The following is a 24,656-nucleotide window of genomic DNA, read 5'->3' on the forward strand; positions in this document are numbered from 1 at the left end:
TCCTATGGTAAATGCAACTAAAAGTGCCCACACGGGAATAAACATGTGACTAAAGGCCCGCCATAGGACTAAGACCCGGTTATAATTAGCTATGAAATGTGCAACCTAAATGCACATAAAATAATAAAGCTACCATTAATTCACTCGACATAATGTATACCTCACATGAACAATGTAATAAGGCATTTCAGATAAAAACAATATGAGCCACAGACATGAATCGCGTCAAATGGAGGCCTACAGGCTGTAATCATACAAGTCTAAATGGTTAGCAGTTAGCTTCCCAAAATACTCTGAGAAGAGCTTAAAAACAGCCATTACCCTTGACAAAACTTAGCAGGAATAGAGCATTGGGGCTTATACAAGGCAAGAGTAAAGCACAAGTAATGTTACTCACTTTTAATGGACGCACGCTATTACTGAGACTGATTAAATGATGGCGGTGTCATGCCAAAACCTCTCTGAGCCACGCTGCGTGCAGATTATGCGTTTGTGCATTTGGGTGGCTGCCTAGTGGCGGAACATAGGAACTACATGCAAACACAATAATCTGAAGATATAGTATAAAGGAGGGCTAAACAGAAAACAGCACAGTCCTTTGTACAAAGATCAAAACCATGTCTGGATGAGATAATAATCAGAAATGTACAATAGTTAGAAATGGTTTCATGTACAAAACTGTTTTAAAAAAACAGCTTCAGTACTCACATAGTCTGAAAGAGAGACTTTTAATGGCATGAAGTCTTTCTGCCAACTGTTAGAGCATCAAACTGAAGCAGCTCATGTACAATGTGGACGATCACTTCCTGTTCCTGCGCAGTTTTTCTGATGGTAGAGGAGATTTGGTTTCAGACTATATATATATATATATATATATAGTCTGAAACCAAATCTCCTTAGAAAATGAACACTTATCCCCTTTTGAATTGGCATTTATGAAAAAATAAATCTCAAATTCAAATACATCTTTTAGATAACCAAAATAAGCTTCCAGCATTTTGCTTAAAGTTTTGTATTCCTACAAGTAGTTTTGACTTCTAATTTGTGTATATTTGTGGACTCTTATAAAAAAATTATTCCGTTATCACAAGAAAATGGTGTCATCAGATCATGGGAGCCCAGCCGCTACCAGCTTCTGTAAAATTCAATTTGGTATGTCATCTGAGATTTCAAATCCTCTCTCTCATGAACTGGAATAACATGCAAAACAGGCTAAAAAAGTGCCTGTACCTTGAGAGAGAGGGGTGATGGGTGAGGTTGTGGGTGACTCCATGCCTCTGAAGTATTCCGTTTGAACAGAGGTGTGAGTTAACATCCAGATCAAATTACCGGTATGCTTTAATGGGAAGTTAATTAAACAAACGGTGAAGGGTATTCATTGCGCTGCTGCAGAGGTCCATGAGGAGATAATTGAAAAGCTAATCCAAGTTTCCAGATTTCCCAGATTTCTATAGAACATAGGACTGCCAGGGGCGTTCCCTCATGCTGAAACACTATACCGTGTAAAAATATAATAAGAACTCTGTTTTAAGTTTTTATTGGACAGGGACACAGAAAAAAATTACCTCAAAGAGAAAAATGTTTGCTTTAGCAAAGCTGCCATTTTTTTTAAATATTTGAACTTGTCAGTGTTAGTTTCATACCTTTAACATCCATACAGGCGTAAATATGTAAATATTTACAGATTTAAAAGTGAAAAAAAAGACAAAGAACTGTGATTACTGTGGTGTGGAAAGTCCATGAAGCAGCTCATTAAACGGCCAATGATTTACAGACCTCAGTCATACGGTGAGGCGACTGGATCCATTGACAGGTATGTGGTCTTTGTCTGTCTTATAATGTGAAATAAATCAAAAACTACAAGGAATAACAAGGTTTAAAGTCCAAGCCGTGTCACTAAAATTCACTTTGATTCAACATTTAAACAGGAAAGATGAGGATTTTCAACCAAACGATTTCTAAGAGGAGTCTTTATTGTCATTACGGGAGAGAAACTGAAACTAAAAACCATCTTACATAGAATAATTGAATAATAATAGAACAATAGAATAGAATAATAGATCTTTATTTGTCATTGCAACAAGTGCAACAAAATTACAAAGTCCTGCAAGTGCAGCTCATGATATTTTGAGCTGTGTTTATGACCCTTTGAAGTGACGTCCTCTCAGCCACCGTGCAGCTGGTGTACCACACACACAAGCAGCTGGTGTACCACACACACACATACAGCTGGTGTACGACACACACATGCAGCTGGTGCACCACACACACACATACAGCTGGTGTGCGACACACGCATGCAGCTGGTGTACCAGACACGCATGCAGCTAGTGTACCACACACGCATGCAGCTGGTGTACCACACACGCATGCAGCTGGTGTACCACACACGCATGCAGCTGGTGTACCAGACACGCATGCAGCTGGTGTACCACACACGCATGCAGCTGGTGTACCACACACGCATGCAGCTGGTGTAACACACACGCATGCAGCTGGTGTACCACACACGCATGCAGCTGGTGTACCACACACGCATGCAGCTGGTGTACCATACATGCATGCAGCTGGTGTACCACACACGCATGCAGCTGGTGTACCACACACGCATGCAGCTGGTGTACCAGACACGCATGCAGCTGGTGTACCACACACGCATGCAGCTGGTGTACCACACACACACATACAGCTGGTGTACGACACTCGCATGCAGCTGGTGTACCACACACGCATGCAGCTGGTGTACCACACACGCATGCAGCTGGTGTACCAGACACGCATGCAGCTGGTGTACCACACACGCATGCAGCTGGTGTACCACACACACACATACAGCTGGTGTACGACACTCGCATGCAGCTGGTGTACCACACACGCATGCAGCTGGTGTACCAGACACGCATGCAGCTGGTGTACCACACACACATGCAGCTGGTGTACCACACACGCATGCAGCTGGTGTACCACACACGCATGCAGCTGGTGTAACACACACGCATGCAGCTGGTGTACCACACACGCATGCAGCTGGTGTACCACACACGCATGCAGCTGGTGTACCACACACGCATGCAGCTGGTGTACCACACACGCATGCAGCTGGTGTACCATACATGCATGCAGCTAGTGTACCACACACGCATGCAGCTGGTGTACCACACACGCATGCAGCTGATGTACCACACACGCATGCAGCTGGTGTACCAGACACGCATGCAGCTGGTGTACCACACACGCATGCAGCTGGTGTACCACACACACACATACAGCTGGTGTACGACACTCGCATGCAGCTGGTGTACCAGACACGCATGCAGCTGGTGTATCACACACACATGCAGTACACCAAGATGCTCTCCGTAGTGGATCTGTAGAAGAAAACCAGCAGCTTCTGGTTATGTTATTCTTCCTGAGCGTCCTCAGGAAGTGCAGTCTCTGCAGGGCCTTCTTCAGTAGCTCACAGGTGTTCACAGTCCAGATCAGGTCCTCCTCGAAATGGAATCCCAAAAAGCAGAAGTCATCCACCCTCTCCACACACTCCCCACTGATGAAATGTGGTGGAATGCCAATTTTTTTCCTCCTAAAGTTTATGATTAGCTCCTTGGTCTTTGATATTTTTATGAGCAGGTTGTTCTCTCTACATCACCCACTCAGCTGCTCAGTAGTCATTGAGGCTGGAGATGTGCTGCTTCTTAGGCAGGGGGACAATGATGAAGAACTAGGCAGGGTGGGACAATGGACTGAGACAGGGACTGGTTGAAGATCTTAGTAAAAACTCCAGCCCGCTGGTCAGCACAGTCCCTCAGCACCTGTCCAGGGACACCATCAGGTCCAATGGCCTTCCATGGATTGACGCGCGCCTCACGCAACATATTTAGCAACAGAGATGTGAAATATTACTGTTCATGGAAGAGCTGACATAGCAAAGCATGCATAGTGTAATTTATGTTAACTGGTGATGATTACAAGACTGGATTTTATGACTCTGTGGTAGCCTCTGCTGTCCTCTACGCCGTTGTCTGCTGGGGAGCAAGCAGCACTGACCGGGACAGGAAGAGACTGAACAAGCTGGTCAGGAGGGCCAGCTCTGTCCTGGGCTGCCCGTTGGACTCTGTGGAGGAGGTGGGTGAGAGGAGGATGTTGGCCAAGCTCACATCCATCATGGACAACACCTCTCACCCGCTGCACCAGACTGTGGGGGGGCTGAGCAGCTCCTTCAGCAGCAGACTGAGACACCCTCAGTGTAGGAAGGAGTGCTACCGCAGGTCCTTCATTCCCACTGCTGTCAGACTGTACAACTTATCTGTATAGTCATAATACTGTGTAATATTTATTTATATTTTACTGTGCAATACCCCCCATTATCAATGTCATCATATTCTCCATATCCCACTATCACCATGTAAATATGTATATAGTCTGTGAAGTTGTTGTTATATTTTATAGCATATATATATATATATATATATATATATATATATATATATATACACACATATATATATATATATATATATATATATATATATATATATATATATATATATATATATATATATATCTTTTATATTTATAATGGTACATATTTTTGCTTTTCTTAGACTTTTTCTTGTAAATAATTTATATTGCACCTTCTTGCTGTGATGCATGTTCACCTTATTCTGTCTTTCTGCACTTTATTCTATAACAAGAGCTGCTGTAACAAGTGAATTTCTCCACTGTGAGATAATAAAGTCTAATCTAATCTATCTAATCTAAAATCCAAACTTGTGATTAGTTGACTAAGAAAACCAAGGAAAAGACAAGACAGACTGTATCATAAATCTTATGGTTATAAACTGATGGCCTTTATGTTTAAAGCCTGTTTGAATTTTTTTTTTTTTTTTTTTTTAACCAACGTTTGACTCGTTTCATTTTCAGAGCTCCGCGATGCATCACCAGATAAATGAACTGTCCTTTTCATCTCATCTAAAATCTCTGGGCGGGATTTTTTTTCTTCTCCTACAAACCCAAGTTTGTACAGGTGAATTATAATCAAATAAAATGTCAGTGTAGGTCATAAAAGTGTGTTTTTATTACTATACTTATTGCTGCTCTGCAGACATGAGTACTAAAGTACAACACCACCTTTCTAGATAAAGTTCATGGTGTAAAAATAGAAAACCGTACCTTTCTACTGTAAAACGGACACCAGTATATTCTAATATATATATATACATACACTACCGTTCAAAAGTTTGGGGTCACTTTGCCATGGGATTCAATAGGGAAGTGACCCCAAACTTTTGAATGGTAGGGTATTTATTTATTCTTTTTTTTGTAATATTAACCCAGAGTTGTGATTTCCAGGTCAGCCAGTAGAAGCAACTTTTGGTGATGATGTGATCCTGCCATGTCTCCTGGAGCCTGCCGAAGATGTCTCTGGCCTTACGCTGGTGTGGTCCAGACTTGATCTGGACCCCAGATTTGTTCATGTGCAGCGCAGTGGTCAGGAACTTGTGGACAAAAAGCATAAACTGTTTGAGGGAAGAACTTCGATGTTTATTGATGAGCAGAAACATGGAAATGTTTCCCTGAAACTCTCCAAAGTGAGAATATCTGATGAGGGAACGTACAAATGTTTTATTCCACTGCTGAATAAGCAGTCGTTTGTCCAACTAATTGTTGGTGAGTTCACATTTAATATACAAGTTTCATTATCTTTAAAATAACTTCAGCAGGATTAACCGCATCATTTTCCAATCTTCCCTTTCATTGTTAGCATCAGATGTTGCCTCCTCACCTGTTATCAGTGTAGCTGGAATCGACAGAGACAGCAGAGGACTGGTGTTCCTGTGCGAGTCTGCAGGCTGGTATCCGAAACCCGAGGTGTTCTGGCTGGACGGCGAGGGAAACCTGCTCTCTGGATCTACAGAGATAAACGAAGGTCCTGATGGTCTGTACACCGTCACCAGCACAGTGACTGTGGAGAAGAGAAGCAACTTCACCTGCAGAGTCACACAGGAAAATATCAACCATCCAAGAGAGGGACACGTACATCTTCCAGGTCCGAGTCATTTTCCCTAAATAAGTAAATAAGTAAAACTGTATTCCACTGAAATAACATAATTCTGTTTTGTATGTTTTCAGATGATTTCTTCAGGGTCTCAACCAGTTCAGCTGTTCCCATCATCACTGGTTTGGCCGTCACTTTGGCTGTTTGCCTCCTGTTTGTTTTAGCAGGAGGTGTTTTTATGTGGAGACGGAGACAAAACATCACCAGTATGTCACATATATGTCTCCATGTTGTCTAAATGTCCCGTTAAGTCAAGACCTTTAATAAGAATTATTAGATTAAATTTAGCTTAGTCTCAATATCCTATTTTAAATCAAATTTCAAACTTAAACCTACAGGCTACATCTTTAAAGCAGTGGTAATTCTTAAAGGTGTTAATGAAAGTATTTTTAATTGTGACTGTGTTTTAATTGTACCCAGAAGGAAATGCAGCCGTAGGAAAGAACCAGATTGAGATGGCAGAAAGTGTCCAAGAAGGAGAAATTCTCATGAATAATCCATCTGACTCAAGAGATGAAACATTCAACCATGTAAGAAGCTTTTATCTCAGTTCAAAATGATTGGTCACTTTAAGATTAATGCTTGTTTTTTTTTTTGTTTTTTTTATGGATGGGAAGTGCTTCTAGTGTGTTTCTTCTTTTTTTTATCAGAAGCAGTAGGACAGCATTTTATTCTGTCAATAATTTATTCCAGATGAGCATATATTGTATTTATAATTAAAATAAAATTAGAATTTAATATTATGCAACTGTTAAAAACCAATGTTTTGTTCACATATCTTGAAAAATCTCTGATATTTTGACTCTGCTTCATTATTCCTCTAATGACACCTGAGAAACTCTGCCTTAGGTCCTCATCCCACCAATCTCCCATCCCACAGTCCTCAAAGGAAATGGTTACCTAAACCACAGATGTGTTCAATTTAAAACTTTAACAGCTGCAAAATTTTCATTTATCATCTACATCCTGAAAACTGTTTACTGTCTTCATAAAACTGTTCCTCATCTTGTTTAATCTCTTTTCCATCATCTCATCTCTCACAGAGATCAAAGAAGCAGCAGAGAATCGAGGAATTAGAAAAGGAGGTGGAGTCTGCAAAGGAAGAGGTTTGTCATTTCTTTTCATCACCTCAGTAACAGACATGTATCCACACACACACACACACTGCTAACACACTAAACTTGCCCTCGTTAAACTCAGGCTGGAGGCATCTTATCAGCATTGTAGTCACACTTCACTGTTAATGAGAAGCTAACTTCCTGGATACACAGCTTTGTTATCCAGACCCTCCGGGGGGATATTCCACAAAGCTGGATTAAGGGAAAGCCGGGCTTATCTTGATAAGTCTGGCTTATTTAAGAGAGGGTTCAGTTCCATCAACATGGCTTATTTGAATGCTCACTGAGTAACCATGGTAATTTATGCACCAGAACTAGCCTTCTCGGGGCAGGCTAAGGTTCAAGCTTAGCTTAGTTGTGTCCCAAAGGTCTGATACAGACTCCCAAAAGAAAGTTCCACCTGGCAGAATGCTGCACTCCTACCAGTCATTCTGGTATAAAAGTAACAACAACAAAAAACAAACAACAAAACAAAACACGTGTTACCATATTACTACTTTGACTGTCTTGAATAATCAATAAATCTGTCAGTGCCAATGTAACTAAAGAAATGCAACTTTACAAGTACTGAAAATAACATCAAAATAAAAAGAACATGGTATTTATTTAAAGTAATTAATAACTTTTTAACCCCCCTTCCCAATTTCATGAACACCCGACCTCCACTACCTCTGGTTGGCTAACAGTAAAACTGGGATCATCTGAGCCCCGTCCATACAGGTCTAGGGCATTTAAAGAGAGAGGGAGAGAAAGAGAAAGCTAAAATAAAGAGATAGATGGAGAAAGATATAGACAGAGACAGAGTTCCTTTTTGGTCACCATGGCTTGGTCTTTTATTAATAACCCTGCAGAGGGCACACGCTTAATTCAACACACATTCAGGCCACCAGCCCCATGGGTTTTTAGGGGGAGGACCCCCACCCGTAGCAGTGCTCTCTTACGTCTTAGTAGCTACAGTGCAACGTATTTACAGCTCAACACGTTTTGAACAAACACATTTTATTAAAGGCTACCAAACACTCTGAAATATGTTCTTTATTATTATTTATGTGCTTTATTTCCACCTGCTGCAGGTACGCTTTGGCTGGTAAGATTGCTTTTGTTGAGATGTAATAGTGCACAATAACAGACAGATTGCTTCTGTTGCTTCATGTACAAAACAATTCAAAGTGTTTTACATAAAACATTACAGCAGGGTGCAGAAAGCAATACAAGTGCATTAAAAAACAAAGATTAAAAGAAATCAAATTAACAATGATTAAAAAAACAGAAAGAAAAAGCTACAATAAAATAGATAAAATGCAAGAAATGAAGTCCCAGTGTGGGGAAACACAGTATTAAAACATGATTTCAGCTTAAAAGAACCAGATGCAGATCTGGACTCTAAATAAAAACTAGTTCCATGCAGAAGAAAACAGGTGGGTCTTCAACCTGGATTTAAATTAACTGAGTGTTTCAGCTGATCTGAGGCTTTCTGGGAGTTTGTTCCAGACATGTGGAGCATAGAAGCTGAATGCAGCTTCTCCATGTCTGGTTCTGACTCTGGGAACTGATAAGAAACTGGAACCAGGTGACCAGAGGGTTCTGGCAGGTTCATACTGGGTCAAGAGGTCACTGATGTATTTTGGTCCTAAACCATTCAGAGCTTTATAGACCAGCAGCAGAACTTTAAAGTCTATCCTCTGACGAACAGGCAGCCAGTGTAAAGACCTCAGAGATGGACTGATGTGGTCCACTTCTTGGTCTTAGTGAGGACTCGAGCAGCAGAGTTCTGAATAAGCTGCAGGTGTCTAATTGATTTTTTTAGGTAGAACCTGTAAAAACACTGTTACAATAATCAAGCCAACTAAAGATGAATACATGGACTAGTTTTTCCAGATCCTGCTGAGATCTTTTACTCGTGATATATTCTTAAGGTGATAGTAGGCTGATTTTGTGATTCCATTAATGTGTTTTTCAAAGTTAAGGTCTGAGTCCATCAATACACCCAGATTTCTGGTCTGGTTGGTGGTTTTTAGGTGTATAGACTGAAGCTCTGTGGTGACACTTAATCTTTTCTCTTCATTATAAATATTTCTCTAAAGTTCATATTGGCGATAATATATTCATAAAGTAGGATGATGCTTATTGATTATTGGGTTATTAATGAACTGAGCAGGGCTGGTACATCTTATACAGGGACAATTCAGCTGCTTTATGTAAACGGATTTATAACACAAGAGGAGACCAGATATAAACCAGAACTGTGAAATCAACATGTAACAATTGACAATGGTATGAAACTTGTATAACTTACACATTTAGTCTGTCAGCAGTTGTTTGCCACTTCCCTCGCTTTATTGATCACGGCTGTATCATCTTTTCTGGGGGTGACACTTTTAAAATCCTCATACATCTCCATCAGTACTTGCGGTCTGGAGGGGCAGGTGAGGCAGTGTTTAGCTGTCATGATAAAAAGGAAAAAAAGTACATAAAATAAATATTAATATTTTCCAATGATCTGTGTTAAAAATGGATTTTCAGTATGACTCTACACAAAAATCCTCCAATTTGAGAATTTCCCGATCAAATCCAGGGCAGAAATCCCAGGTGAAACAGGGGCGAGCTGTGCCTGTGATCCAATACAAAATGGGTTGCGTGATGCACATTTCTGTTCCTCAGCATATCGCCAATATGAACGTTACAGAGATATTTGTTATACACCATGACTTTCTACAGTCTGTGTAATTCTGAGAGAATTATTTCTGCTGATCGAACAATAAAGTGCAGAAAAAAGTCACCCAATGAGACGGGCAGTACTCTGGCTCACCTCAAGGGGAGCATACAGTAGTTGCATGTGGTTGGATGAATAGTAAAATAAGGCAAGGCAGTTTATTTGTACAGCACATTTCATATACAGTACAATTCAAAGTGCTTTACATAAAACAAAGGCATTACAGATATTTAGAAATAGTAAAAGGCATCAACACATAATCACAATAAAATAAAAAATTACATTAAAATGATTAAAAGCAAGATAAGTTAAAAAAAATGTTTAGTTTAAAAAAAACCCATGTTTAGTCTGGACTCTGGTCTGGACTAGTTGACCAGAGTCTTTGGATCTAAGAGCTCTGCTAGGTTTATATTCTCTGAACATATCACAGATGTATTCTGGGTCTAAACCATTCTGGGATTTGTAAACAATCAGAAGGGTTTTAAAATCTATTCTGTGACTGACTGGAAGCCAGTGTAACGGTTTAAAAACTGGTGTGATGTGTTCAGATCTCTTAGTCCTGGTTAAAACTCTAACAGCAGCGTTCTGGATGAGCTGCAGATGTTTAATGCTCTTTTTAGGAAGTCCTGTTAAAAGACCATTACAGTAATCCAGTGTACTGGAGATGAATGCATGGATGAGTTTCTCCTGGTCTTTCTGGGAGACTAAACTTTTAATTCTGTTGATGTTTCTGAGCCGGTAAAAAGCTTCTTAGTGAAGCTTTGATGTGGCTGCTGAAAGTCAGGTCTGAGTCTATCAACACTCCAAGGTTACGAACTTGGTGGTGATTTTAAGAGCCCGAGTCTCCAGGTGTTTGCCAATACTGACCCTCTTCTCTTTGCTACCAAACAGAATAATCTCAGTTTTGTCTTCATTTAATTTTAGAAAATTCTCCTTCATCCAGGTGTTTATTTGCTCCAGACACTGAAACAATAAGTCTATTGGACTGGAGTCATCTGATGACAGAGACACGTAAAGTTGGGTATCATCTGCATAACTTTGATAATTAATGCTATAGTTCTGTAATATTTGACCCAAAGGGAGCACATACAAGTTGAACAGAAGAGGTCCAAGGACTGACCCCTGGGGGACTCCACAAGTCATGGCCACTCTCTCAGATTCATAGCTGCCGATCATAACAAAATAACTCCGGCCTTCAAAATAGGACCTGAACCAGTTAAGGACCACTCCAGAAAGTCCAACCCAGTTTTCCAGCCTGTGCAACAGGATTCTGTGATCTACAGTATCAAACGCAGCACTGAGATCCAGCAGAACCAGGACTGATACTTGACCAGAATCAGTATTCAACCTAATGTCGTTTAACACTTTGACCAAAGCTGTTTCAGTGCTGTGATGAGGTCGGAAGCGGGACTGAAATTTATCAAGATTTCCCCTTTCATTTAAAAAGTCATTAAGCTGGTGAAATACAACTTTCTCAATAATCTTGGAAATAAAACTTTTAAAACAAATATTTTAAATTGTGACATAACATCAAATTATTTCCGGGGTTTAGACACAGACTAGTTTTCTTGTTTGACTGTGTGGAATTAATATTTTGCCATATGTTTTAAGTTTTTGGCTAAAAAAATTGATTGATTGAATTTCTCAGCGGAAAGGAGTTCTGGGTTTATCTGTATAGAAGGATTAGTAAGTTTTTCAATTATAGTAAACAGAGTGCTGTTAATCATTTCAGATGAATGCAGCTCTCTGGCCTTGCACAGCTCATTGTTATAGTTACGCAGGCTTTGTTTGTACAGCTCATAGTGAATTTGAAGTTTATTTTTCCACCATTTCCACTCAGTTTTTCTGCATTCTCTTTTTAGGCTGGTGACCACAGTGGTGTTTCTCCATGGTGTTTTCTGTTTGCTCAAAGTGCTCTTGATTCTTATCGGAGCAAGACTTTCAAATTGAAATGATCCAGGACTCCGTCAACTGACTCTGCTCTGGTTGTTGGTAGTATAACATAACATAAGATGCTTTTTTTTGGTTCTTACAATTGTAAATCTGACTCCAGAGGAGTCAGTGCCTCACCAGCCACGAACCTCACAACATGTCACTGATCTCCATCAGCATTCTTTGTTCAGCTGCTGAACAATGCCGTTAAAAGTTCCAGCCAGAGTTCCAGATGTCATCCTGATGTTACTGCCTCCTGGTGGTTGGCGTGTTTTACTTCCCAGCATTCCCTCCAGCACATTAGTTTTATTCCATAGCATCATATTGTACAGCATGGTTATCTTGGTTGATTGACAGTTTGTTCCTCTCTGGTTGTTCATGGATACCATGATCTTTACTTAGTGGAGCATGGAGTGCTTCCTCTCTTTTATTGTTGATGTTAAAAGCAGACATATGTAAGGACCTGTTGGCTTATACAACCACATTTCTGAAACACACCAACAAACTGTACAAGATTATACTGTTTTCTTTATTAGTGATTGAGAAATGAAATCTGTATATGTTAGAGCACAGAGTGCTTTATTTCCTCCTTTATTCCTTTATTTATTCTTTTTATTGTTCTCTCTTTGTCTTTTCTTCCTCTCAGGTGACCAAATTAATGTCTGAAAGCCAGAAACTCAAAGAGGAGAAACAGCAGATGCAACTTGATCTGGATAACATGAAAACAGAGGTTAGTTCTTTTCTAATCCATGAAATTATTTATGTAGAATTTAGAAAATATAACTTATTGAAGTTATTGTAATCGATTCCTTCAGTCGATCAGATTACAGGACGTAACTGCTGCGAGGTCTCAGAGGAATAATATGTTTCTGGTAGATTAAACACGAGATTCTTCTAAATGTGGAGAATAATTAAACTGACAGAACTCTAGAACAACGTTATAACTGTCTGTCTGTTTTTGTTTTACTGATGTTGGGTGTCAGTGAGATGTCCTGTATCTCTAAAAGTGATAATGAAATAGGAATTAAAGTCAGAGAATCCATTCAAGCCAAAGACGCAACGGTGAGAAAAATCAGAGAAAGATTTAAATGATCAGACAAAGAAATATCAGGTTTGATGATTTTTCTCGTCTCGATCAAACCAAAGTAAAACATATAATAGAGACGAGACACTAAAATACTGAAGTGAAAAGAAAAATGACTGAATCTCATTGAACTTATTGTAACCGATTACTTCAGTCGATCAGATTACAGGATGTAACCGCTGCGAGGTCTCAGAGTAATAATACGTTTATAATAATAACACGTTTGTTGTAGGTTAAACATGAGATTCTCCTAAATGTGGAGAATAAAAAAACTGACAGAACACTAGAACAATATTATAACTATATACTGCTGTTTACTGGTTTCCAGTTTGCTGTACTGACACATTACTGCTGTTTATTGTTTGTCTTTTTGTTTCACTAATGCAAAGAGTATATTGAGTGTCATTTAGACATCCAGTATATCTATATATAATAATAAAATGGGAATTAAAGTCAGAGAAGCCACAGTGAGAAAAACAGAGAAAAATTTAAATGATCAGACAAGAAAGAAATATCAGGTTTGATGATCTTTCTCGTCTCCACAATCACTGATGTGCTGCTGAGACCAGGATCAAACCAAAGTAAAACATATAACAGAGGCGAGACACTAAAATACTGAAGTGAAGCCGACAATCTAAAGTTAAAAGGTTTTAGAGGATATCTGTATAACTTAAAACTAAATTTTGTTCCAGTTTTCACATGAGAAAGAGACGATTCAGAGAGAGCTGTCATCCAGGAAGAAGGAGGTTTGTCTGCTGATGCAAATTCTTCTTTCTTTCTTCTTTCTCTGCTCGTCTCTGATGTGTGGCTGAGACGAAGCTCATTAATCTACATGAAAAACACAGAACACACAGTTCAGACACCAAACAACAGAAGGACCTTTACATGATTCCTGTTTCCCTTTCAGTGTTCTGCATAGATTCTTTCTTTAGTACCAACTTTTCTATCAGAAACAGTTAAGATGGATTGTTTAATAAAACCAGTAAATGGATCTGATTTATTTAAACCTTTTAGTCTGTGGAACACTTAAAGAGCAACATTGAGCCAGTCACACACACACACACACACACACACACACATATATATATATATATATATATATATATATATATATGTGTGTGTGTTTAGTCTTTTGTTTTATTGTGGGGTTCAGTTGAAGCAGTGATTGAACCACCAACACTGGCAGAGTTAAACATTTAAAGTAGCGCTATGTGACCTTCTGACCTTCTGACTGGTTTTGATACCACAGTGACATCAGTTATGTCGTAGTTTCCCAGCAGCATCCTGAAGACAAGAAAGCACTTCCAGCACAGAACTCGTGGGCTGTTTTTTTTTTTTTTTTTTTTTTGCAACACACTGGTTGTTTTGAATGTGTAGCGTTGCTGATTCACCAAAGGCAGTCAGGAGGACATTACTGGAGGAAAAGAGAGACAGGGACAGAATAAGACATGAGACCAGAGTTAACATCAGACTGCAGGTAGGATGCAAGACGGATGCTGGATCAATCGTCTTTAGGAGGCGCTTCACCAAGAACGTCTACCGAGGTTCAGCAGCACCTCTTTCATCAGAAACCAGGAAACAACACAGACCAGTAAACACCATTAATCAGACTCTCCAACATGGTCATGTTCTTATTCAGAAGTTCTCCAAACTGAAGACCAGCTGGTCCAGAGTTTCCTCCAAAATCTACCTGCTTCCTAAACCCTGCAGAACGTTTATCTGTGGGATTTATAGTCATTGACTGGAATAACATCTCTTCATCTCTCCTGCTTCCAGTTAGAGGAGCCGCACAGGGAGGAGAAGAAGAAGAGAGAGAAATCTGAGAAAGACCTGCAGTCTAAAAACAACCAGGTTTGTTTTCTAATGCAAATTATTTTCTGTTTTTCTCTCTAAATACATCAAAGTTCTGCTGAGACCAAACTGATACAGAAACCCAGAAAACAAGCAGACAAGACTCCAGACAAGTTAAAATAAAAAGAAAGTTTTATCTTTGCAACATTTGGTCCAGATTCTTGAATTAATAAAAGCAGTGGAAGTGGGAATTACAGTTAGAGTGGAGATATTGTAAAAACAGATTATTTTTACTATGTTATTAGTTCCTTTATATGTTAGATGAGACATTTTACAAGTTTTAACGTGTTGTCGACAGACTGGAGAGTCCATGTGGACGTTTCTGTTATAAAACATTCAGAGAGACGACAGAAAGACAGAGATGCTGAGCAGAAAGATGCAGGAAATACTTATTAATTCAATCCAACTTTATTTGTAAAGCACCAATTCACAGCATTGTCCTCTCATGACTCAAACTAACCACAGTCATCCTGTCATGAATGGTGGGCGTCGGAAGAGGTGAGGACCCAATTGCAGGCAGTCAGGCAGGAGGCAGAATTAGTGCAGGGAAAAAGGTTTATTGCCAGGATCCAAAACAAGAAAAACAGAAAACACTAACCAGAGGGAACAGGCAAACATGAATGGTGAATGGTGAGGATCCAACCAGCAACAAAAGAAAACCAGGGGTACTTATACACTGAGGGAGTAACAAGACATTAAATCCATAACCGTGACTCATCCAGTCAGCATTCATACAAGCTAGTTCATCATTAATAGCCGAGCTCGGCTGATTCCTCCTGCAGTGTGAGATCTGTTAGACTGAACACCTGAAGGATCAATTTATCCTAAACTCAATGAGGAATCAATATTTCTCATCTTCTGTAAAAACAACTGATCAACAGTGAGACATTGAGACGTGCTGCAAAACTGCCCACAGATACATTTGCCAAGCTTGTGGCTTTATATTCAAAAGTATTTGAGACTGTATTTGCTGTCAAAGGTACATCAACAAAGTATTGCGTACTGTGATTATGTAGTTTTTTATTTTAGTACATTTGTAAACATTTAAAATAAAAACCTTTGTCATTATGAGGTATTTTTGTAGAAATTTGGGAAATAAAATGAATTCATTCTATTTTAAATAAAGGTTGTTTTATAAGAAGATATGGAAAAAGAGAAGCATTGAGAATACTTTCCATATGTACTGTGTATACTCAAAAAAATAATCACCCTTATTTGTAAAGTAAACATGAATCCCAGTCCATGTGGTCTCTCAGGTCCCTGGTTCTCACCATTTTATCCAGCTCATAGGTGAAACTAGCGCCCCTACAGGCAGCAGGAGATATTTCACATCTTACTTTGAATATTATTTTTAAGCAAGTTTTTACTCAAACAAGCCAAAAAATGACAGATTTCAGTCATGAGATTCCAGCTGAAAACTACAGTAAAACAGCAGTTTTTATTCTTTTGTGTTTTATTTATTAAGTTTTTCTTTCAGTTTTACTTGATGTTTACACATTAAAATGTGTTTGTAGTGTTTTTCATTATTTTACTGAATATTAGGTATTAGGATGATAAAACAAATGTGGTTTAACTTTATAAAAATGATGACATAAATTTTTAAATATTGAAGTAACGGAAACATTTTAATAGTTTTGTTTGTTTTTTGTCTTTCAGTCAGAAACTTATTTGTCCACTTAAATTTACTCATGAAAGAAAAACTGGTTAGAATAATAATAGAAATTCCTGTAAGTGTTTGTGTTCTATTGTTAGTTTTAAATTGTAATAAAAACTGAATTATTTCCAAACCGAGTTGGAGAAACATGGCGGTACCTGGTTCTCCAAGTTTTCCAGAGTAAGTAGTTGCAGTATTATTACAGTAATACAATCAGAAAGTTCTAAAACCATTTCCATTTATCATCTACATCCTGAAAACTGTTTACTTTCTTCATAAAACTGTTCATCATCTTGTTTAATCTCTTTTCCATCATCTCTTCACTCACTGGGATCAAATCAGGGAAAAGAGGAAATAGAAAAGGAGGTGGCGTCTGCAAAGAAGGAGGTTTGTCCGTTGCTTATTTTCACCACCCCAGTAACAGACATGTATCATCACACACACACACACGGCTAACACACTAAACCTGCCCTCCTTAAACTCAGGCTGGAGGCATCTTATCAGCATTGTAGTCACACTCCACTCTTTGATCTCCTGTTAATGAAAAGCTAACTTCCTGGATACACAGCTTTGTTATCCAGATCCTGCAGGAATTTACACTGTTGATCATATTTTATTCTCCCTCTGGATTTTCTCTGCTGGCTCGGAGTTCCTGATGTCATCCTGATGTTACTGCCTCCTTGTGGTTGGCGTGTTTTACTTCCCAGCATTCCCTCCAGCACATTAGTTTTATTCCATAGCGTCATATTGTACAGCATGGTTATCTTGGTTGATTGACAGTTTATTCCTCTCTGGTTGTTCATGGATACCACGTCACTGATAGAGAGAATACAAGTGAGGTTAAACACTGAACATGATCTTTACTTAGTGGAGCATGGAGTGCTTCCTTTCATTGTTGATGTTAAAAGACAAGATATGGAAGTTTCTCTCTGAATCTTCTCTCCTTATAGTTAGAGGAACTATTTTCTGCAAACAAGAATCTCAAAGTGGAGAAGCAGCAGCTGGAAAATGAGCTGGTTAACATAAAAACAGAGGTTAGTTTTTTCTCTTCTGTCCATTTTAAATCCATGAAAAGCTACAGATGATAAAATTGACACAGTTCCACTTTTAGTTTGGTTAATTATTCTTCTCTCTCAGATGATGCAGCTCCAGCAGGAGAAGAAAGAAAAAGAGGAATCTGAGAGAAATCTGAAGGACCAGAACGAGAAGGTTTGTCTAGTAATGTAAATTAAAAAATACTTTTTTAACATTGAAGTATATTTACAGAACGCATGTTTACCTGGTAACTGCTGGTACACTGCTGATGGGTATTTTTCTATCATAGAATAAGACACAAAGAACTCAGAGTGAAGTCAGCTTCATCGCGATGGGGAGAGACGGTGGTTCAGCACTCAGAGAGTGTCTGGTGTCAACTCCGAAGTCTCAACCCCAGCACAGCCCCTTTATTGAGCAGATATCGCACTTCAGTAGAGCAAGCAAAGTTCAAACAAAGTTCAAACTCTCAACTTCTGCTTACTCTAGCATTTCCCTCCTGTTTGACATTTAAAGTTATCAATTCCAAGCATAAACCAAACATAAATCAAAAACATGAATCAAAAATATGTGAAGAAATGCAAATATAAAACGAAGTCCACTTTTCAAAGCATCAGACTGTATCACTTGTCTTCACATTTTCAATACAGGCATCATAACAGTGAACATTACAGACCTATGTCTGTAGCATCAACTGGGAGTGGAGCATAGTCCCGTGACAACCTAAGCTGTTGCACATAAGCATGTGAAATTGCTCGAGAAATCATGGATTTAAGACATGGAATCACACAAGAAATCAGAATGTAAAACAGAATCAATACTGATAGGAATGGAGCACACACCCTTAATATCACAGTCCACCATGGTCCACTAGTAAGCCATGACCAGAAACCCCACTCAGGGGGTGACGGACGATCTGTCCCTGAGATTCCGCAGGCCAGCCATTGCCTGCGCCACATCTCCATTAACTTCATCAGGAATATAGGTACAGCAGGTGGTATTTATCATCACGCAAACGCCTCCTTGAGCAGCAGTGAGCATGTCCAAGACCATCCGATTCTGCATGATCATCATCCTGAGTGCATCAGTCTCTATTCTTTCCTTCGTTGATAGCGATGGAAAAGTTCACAAACGTTTTAAACCTGTAGTCAATCGTTTCTAAACGGAGAATGTTCTTACCAACACCGGTGCAGGGAAACAAAGCTAGAGTCACTTTTCCCCCAACAGTCCAGTGCTTGTGTTCTTCAGGTACATCAGTCCCCAGTTTGTCGTCATGTGGAGCGAAGGTGGGTGGAACGATGGGGCTTAAAGCTCTTTTCTTCCTGGAATGTGTGGTTTCGATGTGTTGCAGACTCACCAGAATGGTGTGATCGGACAGATGCACAGGTGCACATTGGCCTGTCCAGTTGAACGGCAGAGACCTTTTTTCCACACAGCCACCAGCCCCCCTCAAGAAGAAACGTGGCCCCTCGTGCCAGGCTGTACCATTTGTCCTTAGGGCTGGACTTGATGTTGTCGCATTGGCCTGGTGGTATGGATCCAACTGGTACTGTCCCCATGGATTGGTTGTAACACCACGAGAGGTTCACGTGGGCAGGTAGATATGCCTGTTGGACAGGTGGTGAATCACCCTGAGGAAGGCGGCCTCTGCGGGACACAAAGATATTGAGGTGAGAGATGTTAAACTGTGTCTTGCGGCAGTCACATCCCCCGAAACGGTACGGGTTGTACCCTCTGCTTGTGAGATAAGCAAAACATATGGCATCACAGTGGGTCATAGCTCGACCTACTGGTAGAGATCATTGACCCCAAATTGCCCTGCTGCTGCTTGCTTCGCGGTTGCATCTGCAAACCTGTTTCCTGTTGATACGTCATCTTGTCCAAAAGGGCTGTTTTAAGCTGTTGCTGATACGGGCCTTTTTCGTCAGTATTATAGGGAATGCCACTGTGTATTTTAAATTCTTTCTCAAACCGTATGCGGAAATCATCCACTTCTTCATTTGGCTTCTGTTTTACAGCTGCAAGGTGGGTGTAATTAGCTATTTTCTTAAAGGCAACACGCACACGGTCAAAAAGTGCATCTAGCTGAGTTTTATAGGCTCCAGTTATGTCACCATCTGCTGGGTAGGGGCTAACTGCTCCTACCGCATCTCTGCCTGTATAATCTCCTCTCACTCTGCCCCAGTCTTTCCCCAAAGAGGACATCATAGCTTCTCCTACCTCGTGAGCATTCAGTCTGTAGGAGTGTATAATATCAGTTATGTCCTGGACCCAGTCATCAGCATTCTCACGAGGAGGAGTCACACCTGCCACTGCCTTGGCAGCTTCCTCAAGAGTCCATGGTCTGAACACATACATGTGTCTGTCAGCTGCCTCAGGGTTAGGATTAGCAACCTGAATCATGGGGAAAGTCTCTGTGTATCTGGCTGGTGGGCGCACACTATCTGATGGTCTTAAGTCATATGCAGGTGGCAGCAACGGATATAACGGGGCTGCCAGGCCTGGTTTAGGTGAATCTGTTACTGGTGGAGCAGTAAGAGATGCAAGCGGGGACGAGGTCGGGGTCAGAGTAGGTGGTAGTCTGCCTCTTCTGGGAGTACCCTGGGTGGCCGAAGCAGCTCCATCCGAGGGGCCTGGTGCGGGCTGAACAGGTTGGTCCCGTCTCCTTGGGTAGACGGGACCGGTCTCGTTATCACCAGGTCTTACAAAAGCTGCCATAGCAGCCTCTTCGCCCTTCTTTCTTTCTTTAGACTTTCTAATATTATCCCTGCGAATCTTAGACTCCTCTAACCACCTGTGCACACACTCCAGCTCCTACTTTTTCTTATCTGCCTTCTTACCAGTCTTACCACTTACACTTGCTTCCAGCTTATCTACTACTGTCTGCCACTCATCTACCTTCAACTTCCCTGTCATCCCATATTTGGGGACCCATTTTTCCAGAAACTTGACGTTATCCGGATTCCTCTGATTCATGTACTTCACATCGCCCTCTAAGGCGACTGAAGATTCACTGTTTCCCATATTGGGTCTGCGTTGTGTTATGAAATTATGACCTTAATCTCGAGAGGTAAATTGACCTACTTCACCAGACCACTGGCTTGTGTTATCACCGTCAGGTTTCCACCAGTGCGATGCTTCAGTCAAATCTACTTCGAGCACTCACTCTCACAGTCACTCACTCACACACGCTTCTGCCTAGGCTCTGTCCCTGTGACTTCTTTCAGACGCTTTACCTTTAACACTGCTCCCAAGGGTTCTCTGGCGTGCGTTTTTACACTGCTCCCAGAAAATGTCTGGCGTGTTCTATAGTGCTGCTCCCAGACTTAGTCTGGCGCACTAAGTGACTGCTCCCAGGTTTAACCTGGCGTCTGTTATTTCTTTCCCTGGCGTCACTCTCTTGCTTATACTCACTCCGGGTTCGGTGTCCTCCTCAGTCACGGATCCCGTCAATCCACCGCTGGCAGGATGAGCATGAAGTAAATCACCGGCCTGTTGGACAATTCAGTCGTCAGGTCTTTCCTCTCAGCCGTCCTAATGATGGCTGCCCGCGCGGGTTTCGGTGTTCAGGCCTCCTCCTGTCAACGAATGGGTATGTTGGGATCCGGGTCACGGCACCAAAAATTATGGGTATTTTTCTATCATAGAATAAGACACAAAGAACTCAGAGTGAAGTCAGCTTCATCGCGATGGGGAGAGACAGTGGTTCAGCACTCAGAGAGTGTCTGGTGTCAACTCCGAAGTCTCAACCCCAGCGCAGCCTCTTTATTGAGCAGATATCGCACTTCAGTAGAGCAAGCAAAGTTCAAACAAAGTTCAAACAGGGAAACACATCAGCATACATCACTTCATGACCCTTATCGCACAGAGCAGTGACCGCCACATCCTGTCCTCTGCAGGGCGGGTGAGACTGCAAATCATTACCCATCCTTAAGGGAAAAACTTTAAACTGTTAACTTTAAACTGTCAACTTCTGCTTACTCTAACACTGCAGCTTCTCCTGCTGGTTCAAACAAAATAAGAGAAGCAACCAGACGAGGGCTTCATCAGAACATGTGATAGATTGTTTAGTTTAACGAAGAAACTAAAGGAAAACATCTTAACAAAAAGTTCAGTCATTAAAGAGAAAACCCAACATCTTCTTATTCAGACGTTCTCTAAGCTGAAGACCAGCTGGTCCAGAGTTTCGTCCAAAATCTACCTGCTACCTAAACCCTGCAGAACGTTTATCTGTGGGATTTATAGTCATTGACTGGAATAACATCTCTTCATCTCTCCTGCTTCCAGTTGGAGGAGCAGCTCAGGGAGGAGAAGAAGAAGAGAGAGAAATCTGAGAAAGATCTGGAAGACCTGCAGAATGAAAACCACCAGGTTTGTTTTCTAATGCAAATTATTTCCTGTTTTTCTCTCTAAATACATCAAAGTTCTGCTGAGACCAAACTGATACAGAAACCCAGAAAACAAGCAGACGAGACTCCAAACAAGTTAAAATAAAAAGAAAGTTTTATCTTTGCAACATTTGGTCCAGTTTCTTGAATTAATAAAAGCAGTGGAAGTGGGAATTACAGTTAGAGTGGAGATATTGTAAAAAAGGATTATTTTAAGTATGTCATTATTTCCTTTATGCTGGATGAGACATTTTACAAGTTTTAACGTGTCGCCGTAAGACTGGAGGGTCCATGTGGAAGTTTCTGTTCAAAAACATTCAGAGAGACGACAGAAAGACAGAGATGCTGCAGAAAGATGTAGGAAATGTTATTAGTTCAATTCAGCTTCATTTGTTAAGCACCAATTCACAGCATCCTCCTCTCATGACTCAAACTAACCACAGTCATCCAGTCAGAGTTCATACAGGCTAGTTCAGTATTACAGAAGTATAGAATACAGAATTACTTGCATATTGGGAGTTGTCGTCCGACTCAGAGAAGTCAGCAGAGAACTCTGACTTGCTGCATCAAAGAAAAACAGTTTTATTCAACCCAACTCTAGCTGAGGACTAGAAAAAGAACTATAGAAACTGATAAAGCGAGTGGGGAGAGACTGGATGGCACCACTGTCTTCTGGTTCCCAGAAAGGACTCACACATAAACAGGCTGGTATTTCTAAACAACTGTTTCTATCTAGCAGGTGTAACCACCAGTCACATTTCCAAGGCCTGGAAGAGTTTGGTCAGCCTGACCTGACACAAGCCTGCACCATGACCCAGCAGAAAGGCAATAACTTCACTGTTCTGTAAAAGGAAAACACACGTTATGAAAATGTAACGTAATAAAGAAAAAGTATATAATGTAATGTAATAAATGAATAACTGTAATAAATGAATAAAGAACAATGATTATACGTGTTTATTATAAGAGTAAATATGAGTGATTATCATATGCAGTAAAATTACTTCCACACAGGTCCTCACCTGCTGGGAAATATTCGCGTTATGATGAGGTTCATCTCTGTATGTTAAACATGTATATTTGCTTTGGTCTTATAAAGCATTGTGATGACCTGAGGAAAGGAAATTGAGACATATTTACTCTGACCTGCTTTATTTTCATCAGATTAAGATGTTTCACCACAGCTTCCTCTCCTCCTTCCTCTGTTAGTGATCAGCTGATCGGCTTTTCTGCCCCTGCATCGTCTCTCTTGTTTATCATTCAGCTCGTGTTGAGGAGGAAACTATCAGGACATTGATGTGAAACGGTTTTAATTAGATAGTCTATTGTTTGCATTTATTTAATTTAAATTTTGTTATTAGCTGAGGTTTGCAGGAGCCACACCTGTGAAATCTGCTGGTTATAACACAGCCGGATGGATCAGGTTCAGATATCTAGTGAGAGTGAAAATCTAAGCTCAAACAAGGGGATGTCTTCTCTAAACCACTGGTTTACTGTTTAGGAGACATTAATGTCATGGAGGGAAATTATAAACAGGTTCTGAAATACAAATCAGAGCAGGACCTTTTCTAGTCTTGACAGGTGGAAAAAACTATTTCTATGCAGGGGCGGGTCTAGAAAGGCTTGATGAGGGTGCCAGGCAGGGCCAGGTGATGTTTTTCAGTGCTGATGTAGAAGAACATATAAAGGTGCTTTACAAGCTGAGTTCATATCAAGTTGCCTTAAATCTTAACATTTGTTAGCAATCCCCTCCCCTCCTGGAAGTGTGTTAAGGAGTGTGTAGTTTGTTGTACTTTGTTCATGTAGGTGTGTCCAAATAATTGTGGACTTGATTTACAGTAAGTGTAGAAACATGTTTTTAAAGGATTAATTATAAATAAATTTAAACAACAAAAATACATTATAGATTTTATTCTTTGAATAATCTACAAAGAACTTGTTATAGAAAAAAAAGTGCTTTTTGTAACTCAGTCGGGCAGAAATTAGTGATAAATCCTACACGTCTGCTGTTTAAGAGTTTTACATTAAAACATTTCCAGGCTGCTTGTTTTGTATGAAGGAGAGAAAATGATAATTTATAATAATAATGATAATAATAATAATAATAATAATAATAATAATAATAATAATATTAATAATAATAATAAAATAAATAAATAAAACTTCAGAAAACATTTCAATGCAGATATAAAATTCTTTCACGCTGAATATTTTTGGTGAAAGATGAACTTTAAAAAGCACATAGACACTGACTACGTTTACATGCAGAAATATTTATTTTATTTGTCTGACTGCAATCAGAGATTCCAGCTGACATGTTTACATGGACGCTGGATAAAATGTTTTAGTCATTTTTAACATGATGGGAAGATTTATTACGATTGTAACGTCTTTGGTTAATTCAGAAGAAAAAGATGAAGATTTTTCTTTTTTTCTATCTTGAACCTTTTGACCCTCAAGATGTTCAATAATTCTTAACTCGGAACAACAAAAACAACGTATCCTCCAGACTGTTCTACAGTTGCTGCTGTTTTTCAATTCTTCCCTGAAACTCATTACATCACCTAACATGGTTGAGCACATAAACACAAACTATTTTATAATTTCCACATTTACAGAATGTGTAGAAACTCAGATGCAGTAACAGCATCCACCACAGAGACAGTCAGAATACGTGTAAACATGGTTATTGTTTCCTATAAAACCATTGTGAATTCTTTCTGATCGGATCAGCTGACATGATGCATTTTTATTCTGATTGGACATGTGATCAGATTAAAAGTGCTCCATGTAAACACATTACTGATCTAAAACAGTGGTTTTCATCAC

General features: G+C 39.9%; 2 protein-coding genes across 2 annotated transcripts; both read left to right on the forward strand.

Annotated features, from left to right (window-relative positions):
• The first annotated feature begins 3,817 nt into the window (after positions 1-3,817).
• LOC121640316 (butyrophilin subfamily 1 member A1-like) lies at positions 3,818-6,066 on the forward strand. Its single transcript, XM_041986026.1, has 4 exons — positions 3,818-3,888; positions 4,923-5,023; positions 5,350-5,667; positions 5,762-6,066. Exons 2-4 carry the CDS (start codon positions 4,930-4,932, stop codon positions 6,064-6,066), a joined length of 717 nt encoding a protein of 238 aa, XP_041841960.1. The 5' UTR covers positions 3,818-3,888; positions 4,923-4,929.
• Positions 6,067-6,125: 59 nt separating this feature from the next.
• Positions 6,126-22,956, forward strand: LOC121640317 (spindle assembly abnormal protein 6-like). The gene is made up of 6 exons (XM_041986027.1): positions 6,126-6,261; positions 6,476-6,585; positions 7,099-7,161; positions 12,465-12,548; positions 21,727-21,810; positions 22,927-22,956. The coding sequence occupies exons 1-6, from the start codon at positions 6,234-6,236 to the stop codon at positions 22,954-22,956; spliced, it is 399 nt and encodes a 132-aa protein (XP_041841961.1). The 5' UTR covers positions 6,126-6,233.
• The last annotated feature ends 1,700 nt before the right edge of the window (positions 22,957-24,656 follow it).

This window comes from Melanotaenia boesemani, chromosome 5 (genome assembly GCF_017639745.1).
Source record: "Melanotaenia boesemani isolate fMelBoe1 chromosome 5, fMelBoe1.pri, whole genome shotgun sequence".
Lineage (NCBI taxonomy): Eukaryota > Metazoa > Chordata > Actinopteri > Atheriniformes > Melanotaeniidae > Melanotaenia > Melanotaenia boesemani.